Genomic DNA, 21,413 nt, shown 5'->3' with positions numbered 1-21,413 from the left:
AGATGACCCCTGATCTCTAGCCCACAGAGAGGGGAGCTGTGGCACCACAGGGGCATTGTAGATGGCCCCTGAGCTCAGATCCGGCTCCTGGGAATCAAGCCCACAGACTGGGGAGCTATGGCATCAGAAGGGCATTGTAGATGACCCCTGAGCTCAGCTCATGCTCCTGGGAATCAAGCCCACAGACTGGGGAGTTATGGCATCAGAGGGGCATTGTAGATGACCCCTGAGCTCAGCTCATGCTCCTGGGAATCAAGCCCACAGACTGCGGAGCTATGGCATCAGAGGGGCATTGTAGATGACCCCTAATCTCTAGCCCACAGAGAGGGGAGCTGTGGCACCAGAGGGGCATTGTAGATGACCCCTGAGCTCAGATCCTGCTCCTGGGAATGTAGCCCACAGACTGGGGAGCTGTGGCACCAGAGGGGCATTGTAGATGACCCCTAATCTCTATCCCACAGAGAGGGGAGCTATGGCACCACAGGGCATTGTAGATGACCCCTGAGCTCAGATCCTGCTCCTGGGAATCAAGCCCACAGACTGGAGAGCTATGGCATCAGAGGGGCATTGTAGATGACCCCTAATCTCTAGCCCACAGAGAGGGGAGCTATGGCACCACAGGGCATTGTAGATGACCCCTGAGCTCAGATCCTGCTCCTGGGAATCTAGCCCACAGACTGTGGAGCTGTGGCACCAGAAGGGCATTGTAGATGACCCTTAATCTCTAGCCCACAGAGAGGGGAGCTATGGCACCACAGGGCATTGTAGATGACCCCTGAGCTCAGATCCTGCTCCTGGGAATCTAGCCCACAGACTGTGGAGCTGTGGCACCAGAGGGGCATTGTAGATGACCCCTAATCTCTAGCCCACAGAGAGGGGAGCTATGGCACCACAGGGCATTGTAGATGACCCCTGAGCTCAGATCCTGCTCCTGGGAATCTAGCCCACAGACTGTGGAGCTGTGGCACCAGAGGGGCATTGTAGATGACCCCTAGTCTCTAGCCCACAGAGAGGGGAGCTATGGCACCACAGGGCATTGTAGATGAGCCCTGAGCTCAGATCCTGCTCCTGGGAATCTAGCCCACAGACTGTGGCGCTGTGGCACCAGAGGGGCATTGTAGATGACCCCTAATCTCTAGCCCACAGAGAGGGGAGCTGTGGCACCACAGGGCATTGTAGATGACCCCTGAGCTCAGATCCTGCTCCTGGGAATCTAGCCCACAGACAGAAGTGACAGGAAGTATCCACCATGGAGGAATGCATCTCGTCTTCAGATGCTAACCCCAGGAATGTGGCTTTTGGTCTCCCCTCCCATCTTGCTGAGAATGATGAGGAGCTGGGCTATCTGGCCACAGATCTCCATGTGTCATCACTTTCATGTGTGCTACATGCACAAACATTCCTCCTTCACGTCAACACTCATGGGAACTTTCCCTCACAAGCACTTATCTCACAGCATCGCTTTAAATCAAAGTTGATATTTCTTCCAGGTTTTTTATATGTATTTTTAACTGATCTTTCTGTCACCATCTTGGGTTCCATCCAAGCCCACAGCCCCTTGACTGTGTCTCAATGTGCCGCCATTTAGCCCTCCCTCTGAATACAATGCCAGTCCCGCTCGCCTAATCCTGCGGCCACTCGCCAGCCAGAACCCTCCTCTCCATTTTCCCCTATAGAAGGGACACTACTTCCCAATCATTTACCCCAAATCACGTTACCCCTGCCCTGAGCGCTCCACCAGGACCTCGCCCTCACCAACCTCCTCCTTCTGATTGGCTCAACCCGCCCTTCCATTGCGAATTGCAGCATTCTGATTGGCTAAAACGGGCCCCCGAACAGCTATATAAAAAGAGAGGGAGGGCTAAGAGCTCAAATCGTGAGGCGGATACGGAGGGGTCTGTGTGAGCGCAGCTGTGTGCTTTATACCGTACGGCTGGATAGCATTGAGCAGACATGGGCAGCACCGAGTCCAAGAGCCAGAGTGCCGACACCGCCGCTAGCAAGACTGCGGAGCAACAGGTACGAGCCATTGTGTGCTGTGGGGATAATGCCGGCTGATGATAATGGGGCTCGGGTGGCTTTCAGGATGCCCCGCTATGCTGTAGGGCTCTGTATAGGGGTGTGGCTATATGTGCAGCTGACTGGGATCGATCATCTGGGAAACTGGGGGCTTCCAGGGATTGATGCAGTAATGAGGGGTGAGTCTGGTTAATGCTAAATCCTCATCCACATGTTTTATTTATTGCAGGAAAATGGTCACGTGAAGACTAACGGTGATACGCTCCCAAAAACTAACGGGGATGCCGCCGCTGCCAATGGCTCTGCAGAGCCGGTCACCGAGGAGGCGGGAGCCGGAGAAACGATCGAGCAAGCCCCACCAACTACCGAGGAGGCGAAGCCCGAGGAGCCCCCCGGAAAGGCGGCCAAGAAGAAGATCTTCTCCTTCAAGAAGAACATCAAGCTGCCGTTCAGGAAGACTAAAAAGGAGGCGGCAGCTGCAGAGGCGCCCCCTGCTGGGGAGGAGGCGGCTGCCCCCCAGCCAGAAGAGGAGCCCAGCAAGCCTGTGGAGTCTAGTGAGCCCGAGGAGACCCCCGTGCCCACAGCAGCCGCCAATGAGGAGCCCGCAGTGGCCCCTCCAGAGCAGACCCCCGCAGAGTCCAGTACGGAGACGCCCCCCGAGCCCCAGGAGTAGCCGCCCTCAGAGACTTCTTCCACCCGTCATTCACCACAGCCCTGGGTCTTGAGACCCTCCATGGTAATCACTGCCCTCATTAGGTGTTCCTCATGTCCTGCTGAGGCGCTGTGCCACCCTCCACCACTGACAATCATGGGGCAGTATATGTAGCTGGATTGTGGGCACCGAGCTGCCCCCTGAGGTGCCCTGTGCAGAGGCCTCTCCCAGGATGTGAGCTGTGAGTGCTCTGCTGTGACTGTCACCAGAGTGTGCATTTCTGTAAATACTTTTTTATGGTCTAGTTCTGTGGTGACTTTTCTAAATTCCTTCAGTTGTGTTATATTTTTTTTTTCATTGTGATATATTTTAAAAAATAAATTCTAATCCCCTTTACCTCAGTGTCAGTCATCTTATTTTACCATTGCCTTCTGCTTGCTTAAACTTAAAGGTCACCATGGTGGGTGGGGGGTGTAATTGGCCTATTGCATGCAATCTATTGCTCCCTGTTATCTGCCATTTTGTTTGCCTGTTCACCCTGGATATCTTCCCCAGGGCAGGCTAGGATCTCACTTAGTGGTACACTTGCTCCATAGGAACATACAAAATGGGTCCCCCTCACATCTGCACTTCTCATTCTGTGAGCTGGAGGTACCCCACCCAAAATGGAGATGCTCATACATGGCCATTGTCTAGGAGGTCCTAAGATTGTGCTTAACATCTTCAAGGCATCAAATTGCTTATTGTATGGGAGACACAATGGTGTCTGTGGCTTATGCTACCTTTTGGCAGGTCTTTAATCTCCATTTTTAACACTTTTGTGATGAGGACACTTTGATTAGGGTGCCTTTTTTCTAAAAGCTGTGTAAGTTATAAGTGGGCATTGCCGTGCTTAAAATGAGCATTTGCTATTTGAGTATAATGGATTTCATTAGGGGATGCTAGTTTTTGTTTTTTCTCCAGGGGAAAAAATGCCAGTTACCCATTGGCTTCCATTATACTCTACTTGAGTCATACCCATCTGAGCATTCAGCTGCGTGTTACCAGTACAGTGCACTGTAGTGCACATGCATTGCTAGGTATGATCAAACCACAGCACTGAAAGAACTTGGCACCCTTTTGCCTTTAAAGGGGTCACTCTACTAACAGCCCAACTTTAAGGCTTCATTTAAAATGGGTGAAAGCACATGCAGTGCCAGTGATAATGCCACTCCTGGCAGGGCATGTGATGTCACAGATCTTCGTTATTTGCTCTGGTGAAACTAAATCCTACAACCAACCCATGACCTGAGGTGAGAATCCTGTTTATGTAAATAGGATTGTAAAGTTATTTAAGCAGGGGATGGTTGGTGGTAAACACCCCCTCTTAAAGTAATGTGTTCTGTATAGTATTAATGTAAAGTATCCACACCCCACAAGCTTCATACAATGGCTAATATAAAGCAGAGTTTCTTGACTAAACAGAAAATTTGTATTACTTTTCTCACAAGGAGCTTGGTGCCATAAGGAAATTTAGTGTTGACATCAAACAGTAAGCTTAACATTTCACCTATTCATATGTAAGTGTGAACACATTGAAATGTGAGTATGCACAGTGCTACCCAAGTGTAAGCCTGCTGGCACAAACCACAGCCTGCGCCAGATCAATGTTAGCCAACTTGGAACAGTTAAGGCTACGTTCACACCAGTTTTTATCAATCAGGGGAAAAAAAACCTGATCCGGCACCGGATTAGTTTTATCCCCATTGATTTGTATTGGCGCCGGATGGCCTTGCGTTGCATCTGGCTTTTGACAGATCCATCGTAATTACTCAATGCGGCGGCCGGATGGAGCGTCTCATTGAACGTTTGTCTCTGAAGGAAAAAAAAAAAAAAATCGCAGGTAATACGGCGTGATTTTAAAATTAAAGCATATGGACGCCAGATTTTTTTTTTTTTTTTTTAAACTGAGCCATGCTCCAATTTATTGTAAAAAAAATGGATGCAAAAACGGATGTGCCGGATCTAGTATACCAGGTCAGTCAAAAAATACGGTGCATCAGTTTTTGCATATTCTGCACCGGATCCATTGCATCAGGCACATGCCGGATGGCAAAAAACTGTGTGAACAAAGCCTAAAGCTGGTGTCACACATAACGACGACGACAACGACGTCGCTGCTACGTCACCATTTTCTGTGACGTTGCAGCGACGTCCCGTCGCTGTCGCTGTGTGTGACATCCAGCAACGACCTGGCCCCTGCTGTGAGGTCGCCGGTCGTTGCTGAATGTCCAGCTTCATTTTTTGGTCGTCACTCTCCCGCTGTGACACACACATCGCTGTGTGTGACAGCGAGAGAGCGACGAAATGAAGCGAGCAGGAGCCGGCACTGGCAGCTGCGGTAAGCTGTAACCAGCGTAAACATCGGGTAACCAAGGGAAGACCTTTCCCTGGTTACCCGATGTTTACGCTGGTTACCAGCCTCCGCTCTTGCTGCCAGTGCCGGCTCCTGCACTGTGACATGTGGCTGCAGTATGCATCGGGTAATTAACCCGATGCATACTGTAGCAAGGAGAGCAAGGAGCCAGCGCTAAGCAGTGTGCGCGGCTCCCTGCTCTCTGAACTGTGACATGTAGCTGCAGCACACATCGGGTTAATTAACCCGATGTGTGCTGCAGGAGAGCAAGGAGCCAGCGCTAAGCGCGGCTCCCTGCTCTCTGAACTGTGACATGTAGCTGCAGCACACATCGGGTTAATTAACCCGATGTGTGCTGCAGGAGAGCAAGGAGCCAGCGCTAAGCGCGGCTCCCTGCTCTCTGAACATGTAGCACAGCGACCTTATGATCGCTGCTTCTGCTGTGTTTGACAGCTAAGCAGCGATCATAACAGCGACTTACAAGGTCGCTGTTACGTCACCGAAAATGGTGACGTAACAGCGACGTCGTTGTCGCTGTCGTTTAGTGTGACACCAGCTTAAGACTTGTCTTGAGCTTCTTGCAATAAAGGCTCACTTTCCAAGGCAATATTCATGACTTAATACAATGCTGTATAGACTCCATGTGTATAGCTGAAGGCTGCTCCCACATTAGCAGAGTGCCTACCTCTGTTCATTGAATATTGTCATGTATGCACATCTAATATCCAATCTACATAATTAGGAAATACTTTACTAGGTACAATCATCTTTTTGCCTTTTGGTTTAGACACTACCCCCAGCAGCTCAATTTGGGAATACATGCCACAGCTGTTCAACTCCGGGCAGCTTGTACTGGCACAGAACATGACTTCTTACAGGCAAGAAAAAATATTAACGATTCACTGCGCACCTATACATATACACACACTGCATCAACAGAAATACAGTTCATCAATAACTGCATTAATTAACACCAAGCTCTTATTCAAAGCAGTAAGTGTGCAACAACAGGTTATTATTATTATTATTATTTATTATTATAGCGCCATTTATTCCATGGCGCTTTACAAGTGAAAGAGGGTATACGTACAACAATCATTAAATACTACATCTGTGGGGGAAAAATCCCTAAGGACACATGCACATGATCAGGACTCACTGGGTCCCGAGTCTCCTTTGCAGGAGACCGCAGCTGCCTGTACCCACGATCAGGGTTCAGGGTGCTGCGGTCTCTTGCTTGTGTTCTCCCTATAGAGAACACTTGTGACTGCAGAAAAACAAGTACAGTGGGCATGGGATTTCTAGAAATCCCATCCACTGTCCTTGTACTGTACAACACAGCTGAAGCAAAGCACACTGCTTCCAAAACGCTGTGGGCACGCAGCCTTGCATCCCCATATAAGACTTCCATAGAGAAGAAATATGATCAACTTCTTAGATTAAAAACTATTGTGCAAGCATTTTACTTACATTTCAGGCATAGGTTAGAGTTACTCAAGCAGGTCAGACACCCTCATTGAGAAACCAGTGTAATGGGCGTTAATGATTGGGCAGTTTGGCTCTCTGCACACATAAGAGCCATAAAGGGCGCATTGGTGGGGGTGGAGAAGGGCTTATTTTTTTTTATGGTCACACTAAACTCAAAAACTTTGTTTGAACCCTAGTTAGAGCCATTCAGACACTGTGAATGGCTCTCCCTAGTTACCTGAACACCTCAGTGAAGCAAGCCTGTGCATTGTGGTCATTGTTTCACAGGTGACACATCCAAGAACCATAAGGATCCAAGCACCCCTCTACTCGCTCAAATACTAAAATACAGTTCCAGAAAATCCAAAATAACTCACCCAGTGTTCCAAAGCAATGTTTCAGCCTGTGCATGGAGGCATAATAACAATCATTGGCAATTATTGCTTCATGCACAAGCTGTTGCTCTGGAACTCTGCGTGAGTAGTTTTGGATTTTCTGGAGCTGCATTTCCGTATGAGTGAGTAGAGGGGTGCTTGGATTCTTATGGCTCTTGCATGTGGCAGCAGGCAAAGTAGTCCTCTAATGATAATCTACTGCTGGTTAATCAGTGATTTTACCAAAATTGCACATCACTAGAATCAGGATCTCTGCCCCTACGTTATGCTGCCCTCAGAATAGGTGGCAAAAACCAGATGAAAGATTCCTTATCAAAGTGCTTGTAAGTAAAAACAAAAAAAACCCAACACTTTAAAAGTTATCCCTTAAGATATCCTCTCCCTTCTCAAGAACAGAGGGATTTGCCACCTCTGCAGTGTATTAATGGGGGCCGGTTTCCTAGACAAGGAGCATGGTCTTTGGCAGTGCCCCGCCTTGCTTCAGTACCGCGGTGTTCCTTTGATGCCGTAAAGGCTAAGTTGCCTCTGCTTGTAGGGTGGGAAAGCCTACCTTTCAGACCAGCGGCAGGACTCCGGCTATTGTCCAAACTGTCAATCTTCAGAAGCACACAGACTCCAACCTGTGCTCTTGAATAAAGGAGGAGCACACTAATGATGAGCAAGTTTCAAAATACTCAGATTCACAATACTCATAACGAGTACTGTCTAATACTCACGTATGCATTCCAAATAGTGTGTGCAATGCAAGCCAATGGGGAATACTCTCAATGTAACGAGTAACCCAAATGCCGCACTATTCACGCGAGTAGCGAATGGAACGGCATTCGGGTTACTCGTTACATTGCGAGTATTCCCCATTGACTTGCATGGCACACACTATTTGGAATGAATACACGAGTATTAGACAGTACTTGTTCTGAGTATCACGAATCCGAGTATTTTGAAACTCACTCATCATTAGAGCACACCCATTAAAGGCCACTTTTACATGGGTGTATTTTACCTTAGTGAGTTAACTTTAGTATCCAAGTCAAAACCAGATATGGGTCTAAGGCTATGTGCCCACAGGAGTTTGTACCTGCGGTTGTGCGCCCACGGGAGTTTGTACCTGCGGTTGTGCGCCCACGGGAGTTTGTACCTGCGGTTGTGCGCCCACGGGAGTTTGTACCTGCGGTTGTGCGCCCACGGGCGTTTGTACCTGCGGTTGTGCGCCCACGGGCGTTTGTACCTGCGGTTGTGCGCCCACGGGAGTTTGTACCTGCGGTTGTGCGCCCACGGGAGTTTGTACCTGCGGTTGTGCGCCCACGGGAGTTTGTACCTGCGGATATGTCCGCAGGTACGGCCGCAGGTTTCCCGCAGCTGCTCGCTGGATTCCGCAGCTATTTTTTGCTGCGGTAAACCTGCGGACATTCATGCGGCTTACCTGCGGAAGTCCAGGCCCTATCTCCATAGTGGACAGCCAGGATTTCCGCAGAAATAATTGACATGCAATTACATGCGGCTGCGGGACATCCGCAGCATTGACACAGCCGCACATTCCGCAGCATGGACACAGCACTCCCCATGTCCCATAGGATAACATGGGGGAGTGTCTGTGCATGCTGAAACCTGCAAATTTATCTGGAAAATCCAGAAAATCCGTGGTTTTCCGCAGGTTTAATCTCCCGTGGGCACATAGCCTAAAGCTCTGAAAACGTGTCACTATTACCACTGCACTGTTGCTCTGCAAGATCCTCTCTCTTTTTAGCTTACAATAACGGATACAAAATACTGCCATATACTACAGTGTGAACGTACCCTTAGAATGTACAAATTACAGACCATTTTGGGGGTTAGGAATTTGCCCTTTACCTTCACAAGTTTAATACTCAGCCCTATATTTACAGTACTGAACCCTAACCTCCCATGAGAGGTTCATCATTTTATATTGTATTCTGCTCCGAGCCACTTCTGCCAGATTATGTCAGCACTGGCTCGGGTCCAGGCGTGATTCATTTCATAGTCTCCCAAATACACATATGCTGATAGTTACTACTGGGGTGCAGCTCCAAGTCCCTTTAATGAGATTAACAGATCAGTGTGTTACCACTTATCTGAGAGGCAAATGTTACACCAGTGTGTGAAGAGAATCAGATGACATTTAGTGCTGCGATTTGCTTAGGTTTCCAAAGAAAAGAAAATTTGAGAAACTAACATTTAAACTATAGTTTGTATATGGTATGCAAATTATCATGGGCTAATTGTATCAACACTGCCTAAAGTCTTTACTACTACTCTCAATCACCTGTGAATCTGTATTTCTACAAAATAAGGAGACTGTAAAGGAGTAAAGACCACAGAGGCTGAGAAGTGCTGTAGCTTTCAGTATGTGAACACAGCCTAAGGGATCATTCACACGTCATTCCATTGCCAGCACACTGATGTTATATTCTATGGGGCTAATCACATGGTCTATTTTGGTCTGTTTCAAGTGAGAAGAGTCTGTAAAATAAAAATAAAAACAAAGCGGTGTGATGTCCATTTTTCAGTGACTGTTACGAGAAACTTGGGAAATCTCCATCAAACAGTTTTTTTTATAATCAAAACTGAAAGACACAAATGACAAAAACTGACACTGATCAAAATAGATGAAAATCTGATCGCGGACACAGTAAAAACTATAATAAAAGATTAGAAAACTGTACTGGTCAATTTGGTCTTCAGGGTAATTCAGACTTCCATGTACAGAATATGATGAACGGACTGCCAATAGGTCTCCTGACCAGAACTTGGCGTCAAAGCGGTATATATGTGGATATTACATTCAGGTTGGCAGATCTAAGGCTGGAGTCACACTTGCGAGTGTAAAATCGGTCCGATTCTCATGCCAGAAAGGAGGACGATTTATTCTCACATTTCATCAGTGTGCTGTCAGTTTTTTCCTCAGCAGCAGCTACTCATGTACTGTTATGTACAGGAGCATTTACGTTGTTCTCTACTACATAATAGAAATCTATTGAGAAAAACGGATGTCACAAGAATGGTGTGCAATCCGTATATTTCACGCACCCATAGACTTACATTGAAGAAACTCGCGCGAGAAACTCACCAAAACGCAGCATGCTGCGATTTTTTTCCTCAGTCCAATTTGGAGTGAGAAAAAAAAAATAGCAGATCGGAGCTGCCTCATTGATTAAAGGGTCATCAGAACTTTAGCTTGAAACCTAAAAGTTTCCCCCTCCTCAGCTCCTGGGCTGCCTTCTAGCTATGTTCCTGTTGTTCTTGTGCCCCCTTTCTGACCAAAATAAAGACTTTATAAAGTGGTACCTTTTTGTATTGAAATCTTGATAATGGTACACGGGGCGGGCTCTCTCGTGGCCGTTAGTCTGCCTCCTGTCGCTTTAGGCCGTCCCCCATCGCTCCATTTCATATCTCAGGACGCCGCCCACTGCGCCCGAGGTGCTGCGCACGCGAGGACCACTGGTCACGTGTGCGCAGGCACGAGGTTATGGGCGGCGCTGAGATTGCATCGCAAGTGCCCGCCCATCATCTCATGGTCACGCTCTCCCCTCTGTCACCAGCGTTCTGCGCAAGCGCTGGCCAGATGACTCGACGTCACCTCTTTCCCATCTCACCATGCAGCAGGAAATAGATGGGAGGAGCGGAGCAGGACACCACCGGTTACGAGAGGTGACGTCGGGTCATCTGGCCAGCGCTTGCGCGGAACGCTGGAGGCAGAGGGGAAAGGGCGGACACGAGATGATGGGCGGGCACTTGCGATGCAATCACAGCGCCGCCCATAATCTCGTGCCTGCGACACACGTGACCAGCAGTCCTGGCGTGCGCGGCACCTCGGGCACAGTGGGCGGCGTCCTGAAGTATGGAATGGAGAGATGGGTGATGGCCTAAAGCGACAGGAGGCAGACTAACGGCCACCAGAGAGCCCGCCCCCGTCTACCATTATCAAGATTTCAATACAAAAAAGGTACCACTTTATAAAGTCTTTATTTTGGTCAGAAAGGGGGCACATAAACAGGAACATTGCTAGAATGCAGCCCAGCAGCTGCAGAGGGTGAAACGTTTAGGTTTCAAGCTAAATTTCTGATGACAGTTCCCTTTAACATTGATCCGAGTGCAATGGGAGATTTTCTCGCATTGCACTCGTGCGAGTTAATAGCAAGTGTGACTCCGGCCTAAAGCTTGTGGTCCATAGTCTGTCTGAATTCAGATTTACACATCCTTTATTCATGGTTTGTACATGGACAGCGATGCACGGACTGGCCGTGGGGCTACTGACCAGAACTGGACATACTCAAAGGCATATAAAAGCTGTGAACTAGGAAAGATAGATGTGGAATTTTTTTTTTTTTTTACACTGCAGATTTCTTTGGAGAAATTTCTGAGACCGAAAATCTGTCCTATTAATCTGAATGGGGTTGTTTCAGATGAGTAGGACAGTTACACTTAGTTACACATAGTTAACTTTATGCTGCAAAATCTGCATAGATCAGAAACATGCAGATCCTCTTCATATGTACAGCACCCTGGAATTAATGGTGCTTTAAAATACCATCCTAGAAAGATTGGAGCAAAGAGACTGATTGAGTTAGCAATGAGCTGTAGCTGAAGACTAAAGGCTGCTTTACACGTTGCAATTTGTCGTGCAATCGCACCCGCCCCCATCAATTGTGCGGCACAGGCAATTTGTTGCCCGTGTCGCACAATGTTGTAACCCCCGTCACACGTACTTACCTTTCAAACGACCTCGCTGTGGGCAGCGAATATACACTTCCTGAAGGGGGAGGGCCATTCGGCGTCACAGCGACCGCCCAATAGAAGCGGAGATTAGCGGGACGTAAACATCCCGCCCACCTCCTTCCTTCAGCATTGCCGGCAGGACGCAGGTAAGCTGTGTTCATCGTTCCCGGGGTGTCACACGGAGCGATGTGTGCTGCCTCGGGAACATTGAACAACTGGACATTCGATTTTTAGAAAATGAGCGACGTGTCAGCGATGAACGAAAAGGTGAGTATTTCTGCTCGTTCATAGCTGTCACACGCTACGATATCACTAACGATGCCGGATGTGCATCACTTACGACGTGACCCCACCGACATCAAGTTAGATATATCGTAGCGTGTAAAGCCTGCTTTAGGGGCCGGGGCAGATGGTCATATTTTCAGTGAGTGAGATCTACCGTCACCCATCCTCTGTAGACTGTGAGCCCTGGTGGGCAGGGTCCTCTCTCTCCTTTTGTACCTGTTTGTGCCTTGTATTGCTCATAATTTTTGTACTTGTCCCTACTATGTATTACCCTTTTCACATGTACAGATCCATGGAATAAATGGCGTTAGAATAATAAATAATCTGACAAAACATCAGATCACGCTTGAACCAAGGTTAGTTGATGGAGGACTACTCGTGTCCGTTTGTTTTTCCCTCAGACAGTGTGTCCAAGGAAAATCAAAAACAAAACACCCACCGCTCCTTGTCAGAGTTTGATCCGACAACAGAATTGCACTTGGCGATGTAGTCAATGAGTTCATAAAAAACATCGGACTGCACTTGGATGACATCTGAGTGCAGTCTGATTTCCAGACACACAGAACTGAGAAAATGGAGAAATTGTGTTTTCCATCATCTCATCAGTGTGCCCTTAAGAGAATTGGATGACACTATGCAGACACTCTGATCAGAGTCTGATCAGAGTGTCATTTGCATAATTGACCCTATTCTCTCAGATAAGAGAATCTATGGCCCTGCCCTTAAAATGAGACTGGCACTGAATGCCTGCAGTATCAAAGATTGAACTAAAAATGAGCCAACTTGTCCAATCCACATTTCTGTATGTAAGGTCTATGTGGGATGGCACCATTGACAGATCCTTATGTACAAACTATAATCACATATATACATGGTAAAACAAACAGCACCAGCCTGCAGTCACAGTTCACAGATAGGATTTAGCCAATATAATTGGCCTTTCAGAAGTTCATAGAACCAGTTTAAACATAACTTACAAACATGCAAAGTATTTTCCCATTTCATCTAGTGATATGTAAAGTATTTTTTTCTCCGAAATTCTTCGCTTTTAGCTAAATCAATTCATGTGACTGTTATTCAGCATATACATCCTGTGACTTTCCTGGGGGAATGTCTAATTATCATACCAGCAAGAGGGACCATAGCAAATTGTCAAGCTTATGTATATGTAACAAACCACAAAAAAAAAAAAAAAAAAAAAAAATGTTGCTATCAGAAAAAACCTATGGTATGAGTTTTCTCTCAATGTACCTATGGAAAAAGACATGTAAAAGTACACTGGTCTGTGGTATAATGTTTTATTAAAAAGGTTCTCCACAACTTAACCATAAAAAAAGAAAAATAAAATCAAAACCCAGTCACAAAAAAAATTATATATAAACCCGCTGAACTCCATCTGTGCTTCCCTCCAGTCCCAGAGTAATATTACATGTAGAAACCCAAATAGCAACCCCTATGAGGTAACAGATAACTGCTGAACAGGCTTTGACATGGGATGATGTAGCAGCATTACCCCAACAGGGAATCCCTGAAGAGTGATGGGAACAGAGGCCTGCATGTCTCTTTCCCATTAGGATACCATAAGCCCCAACTGGAAGACGACTGGGTTATCCCTCTCTCACCCCAATGGAGAAGAACATGCCCTACCAATGAATAAGAATAAAGCATCTTCAGCATCAGAGAGCCGACCATGATGGTGCAGACAAAGAATACGGCACCGGTGTACTAGAAGTAATACTTTAAATCACAGGGTAAAAAATAAAAAAAAAATTAGAGGTTCATTCTGCATCTTCTCACATGAAAAGAGCAGAGTTAGGGTAAAATAGTCACCCCCCAGCAGAGAAAGCGGCACAATGATGCCTACAGAGACATGAACAATCAAGAAGGCAGGCTCCGTCTGGTTGAATTCCCTCCTTCCCCAACCAGAGGGAGAGTAATAATTTAGTCCACGTGAGTCTATTGTGTAAGAGTCACTGTACAAGGCATATATATATATAAAAAAAAAAAAAAAAAAAAAAAAAAAGTAGGACCGCAAGGATCTCTTGGTCTTCAGATGTATCTTTTCACCAGGTAGGATCAGGCCGTTTTGGTGTCTTCTTTTACCCTGTGAAAATATTGAAGGGGTATTTGTCAGTATTTAGTTGGAATGTCTAAAATTAGGCAAAGGTATAGTTAGCTACTATTAAAGGGAACCTGTCAGGTGAATATGCACCCAGAACCACAAGCAGTTATGGGTGCATATTGTTAATCCCTGCCTAACCGTCCCTGTATAAAAAAGTATTTCTAAAGATCTTTTATAGTATGCTAATCAGTTTGGGGACTAGTCCCCTGGGTGTTAGTTCCCTTTGCCAGTCGGCTTTATTAGCATGTTAGTACATCCCTGTGAACGTGCTAACATGCTAATGAATGTGCAGCGCCAGAGGATGATCTCACTCACCTCTCCGCCACCCGACGCTGGATTTTGGCTCAGCGTGCATGACCCCGGAGTTTTGGTCATGTGCACTATGAAACCGGGTGTACGTGTCCTGCCTTCAATCTGAAGTAGTACGCATGACCGAACCTCCGGGGTCATGCGCACTCAGCCGAAATCTAGCGTTGGATGCGATGGCGGCAGAGAGGAGAGTCAGTTCATCCTCTGATGCTGCACATTCATTAGCATGTTAGCACACCCACAGGGGCGTACTAACATGCTAATAGAGTTGACTAGCCAGGGGGAACTAGTCCCCTCGCTCATTAGCATACGATAAAAAGATCTTTGGAAATACTTTTTCTAAAGATCTCTATATCTATGCTAGTGTATACAGGGACGGTTAGGCAGGGAATAGCAATATACACCCAGAACTGCTCATGGTTCTGGGTGCATATTGGACCTGTCAGGTTACCTTTAAAAGGGGTATTCCGGTTATAGAGCTCCACCGGGCGGCACGGTGGCTCAGTGGTTAGCACTGCAGTCTTGCAGCGCTGGGGTCCTGGGTTCAAATCCCACCAAGGACACCATCTGCAAGGAGTTTGTATGTTCTCCCTGTGTTTGCGTGGGTTTCCTCCCACACTCCAAAGACATACTGATAGGTACTCTAGATTGTGAGCCCCAATGGGGACAGTGTTGCCAATGTATGTAAAGTGCTGTGGAATTAATAGCGCTATATAAATGAATAAAATTAGAATTATTATTATTCACCTCAGATGGCAAGCACTGGACCAGTGGTGGGTAAGTAAAATCCAATTTCCTTATTGTAACTAGAGTTAAGCGAGTACCTAACTATTTGTACTCGCTATACTCATAACGAGTACTGACTCGCTATACTCATAACGAGTACTGTCTAATACTCGCGTACTTAATTCCAAATAGAGTGTGCAATGCAACTCAATGGGGAAAAACTCGCAATGTAAAGAGTAACCTGAATTCCGCACTATTCGCTACTCGCACGAAAAGTACGGCATTCAACTCTAATTGTAACCATTAGAGGCCAGAACTCTACAACTGGTATATATCAACCAATGCTACAGAAAATGTAATTCCTACCGTTTTGCATCCAACTTGTCATCTTTAAGCTTGTCGTCCTCTTTAAGGTCTGTAAAAAGGAAAAACATTGTGATAATGCTAATAAAAATCAAACATGAGCCAACACCAGAAAGCTCTAAATCATTCTATTACATTGCAACAAGATGTTTTGTGTTCTGCTATTCATAGAGTAAATGACTTTATACCAAAATTGAGTGGAAAGAAACCCAGACACTGATTTTTTTTTATTTATTTTTTTTTTTTTTAACTATGACATACAAATTAGAGAGCCCAAGATATTGTCTACAAATAAGGATGAATTCACGCGGTTTGTAAAAATATGGGATTCAATATGTGACATATTCCAACATAATCTCATAGTCGGGGTATGCAAAGGGATACGTCCAGATAAATATTGCAAATGTTGAGTGAGTGCACACTAGACTGGTCAATATATATGCTGAATCACGTTTTTTGGAGTCATAAGGGCACATATCTGTCGCTCAAATCTGTGGATATACGCAGGCTCAGCCGACAGTTTAGCCTATGTTCACATGTCTAGTAATCATGCGTCCGAACAGATTCAGCAGCAATCCGTACTGTACTTTTAAATGAAACCATGAGTTTTACCATATAGTGTAGTGGAAAATGGCAAAAAAAAAAATTCCAATGCTGGAAAATTGCAAAAAAAAGTGTGATTGCACTATTGTTTGAGATTTTATTCGCTGTGTTCACTATATAAAATTGATGTAACAATGTGATGACTCATGGAAGTGCGAGTTCTTAGACACCAAACATGAATAGGTTTACTTTTATCTAAGGGGTTAAAAAAAAAAAAGAGAATTTTGTTTACTTACCGTAAATTCTTTTTCTTATAGTTCCGTAATAGTTCCGTATTGGGAGACCCAGACATTGGGTGTATAGCTTCTGCCTCCGGAGGACACACAAAGTACTACACTAAAAAGTGTAGCTCCTCCCTCTGAGCCTATACACCCCCTGGAGAACCAGATCTAGCCAGTTTAGTGCAAAAGCTGAAGGAGAATAGCCACCCACAAGTAAAAACAGAGCAAGAACCGGAGCAACCGGAGACTCTGTCCACGACAACAGCCGGTGATAACACGCGGAACAAGAAACTGCCAACAGGCAACAGGGAGGGTGCTGGGTCTCCCAATACGGAACTATAAGAAAAAGAATTTACGGTAAGTAAACAAAATTCTCTTTTTCTTTATCGTTCCTATGGGAGACCCAGACATTCGGACGTCTCAAAGCAGTCCATGGGTGGGAATAAACAGAAAAACTGAGAAGTAGGCAGAGCCTAACTTCACAAATGGGCGACAGCCGCCTGAAGGATGCGTCTGCCCAAGCTCGCATCTGCCGAAGTATGAGCATGCACTTGGTAGTGCTTCGAAAAGGTATGCAGGCTAGTCCAAGTGGCAGCCTGACAGACTTGCTGAGCCGTAGCCTGGTGCCTGAAAGCCCAAGAGGCACCGACAGCTCTGGTAGAGTGTGCCTTGATCCCCGGCGGGGGAGGCACCCGAGAACCCTGGTAGGCATCGGAAATGGTCGACCTAATCCAATGGGCCAAGGTCGGCTTAGAGGCAGAGAGGCCCTTACGCCGACCTGTGGTTAGCACAAAAAGAGAGGTGCACCGCCTAAGAGCAGCGGTGCGAGACACATAGATCCGGAGCGCCCGCACCAGATCCAGAGTATGCAACGCTTTTTCAAAGCGATGAACAGGAGCCGGACAAAAGGAAGGCAGGGTAATGTCTTGGTTAAGGTGGAAAGGAGAAACCACCTTAGGGAGAAAGTCCGGAGTCGGACGGAGAACCACCTTGTCTTGATGGAAAATCAAAAAAGGTGACTCCGAAGAGAGCGCAGCCAAATCAGAGACTCTCCTGAGGGAAGTTATGGCCACTAGAAAGACTACTTTCTGTGAAAGACGAAACAAGGAAACCTCCCTAAGAGGCTCAAAGGGGGGTTTCTGCAAGGCCGTGAGGACCAAATTGAGGTCCCAGGGATCCAAGGGCCGCCGGTAAGGCGGAATGATGTGAGACGCGCCCTGCATGAAGGTGCGGATCTGAGCCAGCCGGGCGATACGCCGCTGGAACAGCACTGACAGAGCCGAGACTTGTCCCTTGAGAGAATTGAGGGACAGTCCTAGCTGCAGACCGGACTGTAGAAAGGACAGAAGGGTCGGTAAGGAAAAAGGCCAAGGAGCATGGCCGGAAAAGCGACACCAAGACAGGAAAATTTTCCAAGTCCTGTGATAGATCTTGGCCGAGGAAGACTTCCGGACCCGAGTCATAGTGGAAATGACTTCAGGAGGAATACCAGAAGCCGTCAAGATCCAGGACTCAAGAGCCACGCCGTCAATCTGAGAGCCGCAGAATTCTGGCGGAAAAACTGACCTTGTGAGAGAAGGTCTGGACGGTCCGGAAGGTGCCACGGCATCTCCACGGACAGATTGAGCAGGTCTGGATACCAAGCTCGCCTGGGCCAGTCCGGAGCAATGAGTATGACCCGACGGCCCTCCATTCTGATCTTGCGCAGGACTCTGGGCAAGAGAGCTAGAGGGGGAAACACGTAGGACAGACGAAACTGGGACCAGTCCTGAACCAGAGCGTCCGCTGCGAAGGCCTGAGGATCGTGGGAGCGAGCCACGTAAATCGGAACCTTGTTGTTGTGACGGGATGCCATTAGGTCCACGTCCGGAGTGCCCCACTTGCGGCAGATTGACTGAAACACTGCCGGATGCAGGGACCACTCGCCACTGTCCACGGTTTGACGGCTGAGATAATCTGCTTCCCAGTTTTCCACGCCTGGGATGTGGACTGCGGATATGGTGGACTTGGAGTCCTCCGTCCATTGAAGGATGCGTTGAACCTCCAACATTGCCAGGCGGCTGCGTGTCCCGCCCTGGTGATTGATGTAGGCAACCGCTGTCGCGTTGTCTGACTGGACTCGGATGTGTTTGCCCGCCAATAGGTGGTGAAAAGCTAGGAGAGCCAGGAGCACGGCTTTGGTTTCCAGCACATTGATCGAGAGGGCTGACTCGGACGGAGTCCAAGTGCCCTGAGCTTGGTGGTGGAGACAAACCACTCCCCAGCCGGATAGACTGGCATCCGTGGTGAGGATCACCCAGGACGGAGCCAGGAAGGAGCGTCCTTGAGACAGAGAGAGGAGCCGAAGCCACCACTGAAGAGAGCTCCTGGTCTGTGGCGACAGAGCCACTAACCTGTGCAAGGAGGAAGGATGCTTGTCCCAACAGCGGAGAATGTCCAGCTGCAGAGGACGCAGATGGAACTGGGCAAGGAAACAGCCTCCATGGACGCCACCATCTGACCCAGCACCTGCATCAGGTGCCTGATGGAATAACGGCGGGGTCTCAGCAGAGAGCGCACCGCTAACTGGAGGGACTGCTGTTGGATCAAGGGCAGCTTCACAAGTGCCGGCAGAGTCTCGAACTGCATCCCTAGGTACGTGAGCCTCTGGGTCGGAGTCAGAGTGGATTTGGGAAGATTGACCAGCCACCCGAATTGGGCTAGGGTGGCGAGAGTGAGCGAGACACTCCGCTGACAGTCTGCGCTGGATGAAGCCTTGACTAGAAGGTCGTCCAGGTAAAAAAATCACTGCCAACCCCTGGAGGTGCAGAACCGCAATCACTGCTGCCATGATCTTGGTGAATACCCGAGGGGCTGTGGCTAACCCGAAGGGGAGAGCCACGAATTGGAAATGTTCCTCTCCGATTGCAAAACGTAGCCAACGCTGGTGAGAAACTGCAATTGGCACGTGCAGATAGGCATGTCTGATGTCGATGGATGCCAGGAAATCCCCTTGGGTCATTGAGGCAATGACTGACCGCAGAGATTCCATGCGAAAATGCCGCACCTGAACATGCTTGTTGAGAAGCTTGAGATCCAGGATGGGCCGGAAGGAACCGTCCTTTTTGGGGACTAGGAAGAGATTTGAGTAGAAACCTCTGAACCGTTCCTGGGCGGGAACCGGTACAATTACTCCGTTGGCCTGCAAGGATGCCACGGCCTGAGCGAAGGCGGCAGCCTTGGAACAGGGGGGAGTTGACAGAAAAAATCTGTTTGGCGGGCTGGAAGAGAATTCTATCCTGTAGCCGTGGGAGATGATATCCCGCACCCACTGATCGGAGACGTGTTGAAACCAAGCGTCACCAAAGTGGGAGAGCCTGCCACCGACTAAAAACGTTGCTGGCGCGGACAGATAGTCAAGAGGAGGCTGCCTTAGTGGCAGCAGCTCCTGCGGTCTTCTGTGGACGCGCCTTTGTGCGCCAGTTGGATTTTTGGTACTTGGCTGAGTTAGTGGACGAGGCAGAGGGCTTAGAGGACGACCAGTTGGAGGAACGAAAGGAACGAAACCTCGACTGGTTCCCACCCTGGACAGGTTTCCTGGTTTTGGTTTGTGGCATGGAAGTACTCTTCCCGCCAGTAGTTTCCTTAATAATTTCATCCAGTTGTTCACCGAACAACCTGGACCCAGCAAAAGGGAGCCCAGCAAGGTACTTCTTTGAAGAAGCATCTGCCTTCCACTCTCGAAGCCACAAGATCCTGCGGATAGCGAGGGAATTAGCCGAAGGCACCGCAGTGCGGTGAGAAGCCTCCAGCATGGCAGACATGGCATAGGATGAAAAAGCGGAAGCTTGGGAAGTTAAGGCAACCATTTCGGGCATAGATTCCCTGGCGAGGGAATGAATCTCCTCTAGAGAAGCAGAGATGGCTTTGAGAGCCCACACTGCTGCAAAAGATGGGGAGAACGAGGCCCCTGCCGCCTCATATACAGATTTGGCCAGAAGGTCAACCTGGCGGTCAGTGGAATCCTTAAGAGAGGTGCCATCAGCCACTGATACAACAGTCCGGGCTGAGAGTCTAGACACCGGGGGGGTCTACCTTTGGTGAATGAGCCCACTCCTTGACCACCTCAGGTGGAAAGGGAAAACTGTCATCAGAACCACGCTTTGGGAAGCGTTTGTCAGGACAGGCCCTAGGCTTGGTCACAGCGGCCTGAAAACTGGAGTGGTTAAAGAACACACTCCTTGTCCTCTTAGGCAAGGTAAACTGGTGCTTTTCTGCCAGAGAGGGTTGCTCCTCTGATACTGGCGGATTGAGGTCCAGTACCGAATTAATGGACGCAATCAAATCACTAACATCTGAGTCACTTTCGGACAGATCAATGGGGCACATGGAGGTAGCCTCCGAGCCCCCTGTAAAGGCATCCTCCTCGTCCGGCGAGTCAGCTTCTGAAGCAGACCCGCGAGACGAGGAAGGGGAGGGAGCACTACGTCTCCTCTTAGGAGGACGGGGTCTGGGACCAGATGAAGAATCCTCTGTGAGCTCCGCTGAGAAAGCCCTAGCAGCAGAGGCGCCCTGAGAAGGGGGCTGATGCATGTTCAGCAAAGCCCGGGACAGCTGTCCCATGGAGTCGGCAAAAGACTGGGAGATTGACCTAGAGAAGGATTCTACCCAAGCCGGGGGTTCAGCCACCGGAGCCGAAGCAGCCGGAGGGACCACTGTGGGTGCGATTCCAGGCTGAGGCATTGTCAGGTTAGAGCAGGCATCACAATGTGGATATGTGCTCGGTTCAGGCAGCACGAGCTTACATGCAGTGCATACTGAGTACAGCCTTGCTCCTCGTGTGAGACATGCTGCTGGAGTGGGGGCTCTGAGCCAGAATGTTCCCCAGAGAGTATATAATCAGGTCCACAACCGGAGGTTGTGGCTTAGCAGACCGTTTGTGTGCCCTCCAGATCCCACAGCCCGGACCCCCAAGCAGCTTAGCAGGGATGCTGCAGCCAGTGCTGATCGCAGAGAAAAACGCTGATAAAATGGCGCCGGAGCGAGGAGAGGGGGCGGGACCTGCTCTGAGAGCGTGATCTGGAGGGCCAAGGAGACTTACAGGGGAGGGGACATGTACTCAGAGAGGAGTGTCCCTCCC

At 48.2% G+C, this 21,413-nt stretch overlaps 2 protein-coding genes across 2 annotated transcripts in view; one reads left to right on the top strand and one right to left on the bottom strand.

The window, feature by feature from the left end:
• Positions 1 to 1,862: 1,862 nt before the first annotated feature.
• MARCKSL1 (MARCKS like 1) lies at positions 1,863 to 3,067 on the top strand. Its single transcript, XM_075334144.1, has 2 exons — positions 1,863 to 2,019; positions 2,249 to 3,067. Exons 1-2 carry the CDS (start codon positions 1,954 to 1,956, stop codon positions 2,690 to 2,692), a joined length of 510 nt encoding a protein of 169 aa, XP_075190259.1. The 5' UTR covers positions 1,863 to 1,953; the 3' UTR covers positions 2,693 to 3,067.
• Positions 3,068 to 13,240: 10,173 nt separating this feature from the next.
• Positions 13,241 to 21,413, bottom strand: part of HDAC1 (histone deacetylase 1) — a 146,885-nt gene continuing 138,712 nt past the window's right edge. The window contains exons 13-14 of the mRNA XM_075336155.1: positions 15,474 to 15,522; positions 13,241 to 14,054 (exon numbers count right to left, since the gene is read on the bottom strand). Coding sequence (XP_075192270.1) covers positions 14,027 to 14,054; positions 15,474 to 15,522 — 77 coding nt within the window. The 3' untranslated portion in view covers positions 13,241 to 14,026. The remainder of the gene's footprint in view (positions 14,055 to 15,473; positions 15,523 to 21,413) is intronic.

Source organism: Anomaloglossus baeobatrachus, chromosome 2 (assembly GCF_048569485.1).
Source record: "Anomaloglossus baeobatrachus isolate aAnoBae1 chromosome 2, aAnoBae1.hap1, whole genome shotgun sequence".
Lineage (NCBI taxonomy): Eukaryota > Metazoa > Chordata > Amphibia > Anura > Aromobatidae > Anomaloglossus > Anomaloglossus baeobatrachus.
This window is presented reverse-complemented; position numbering and strand designations above follow the sequence as displayed.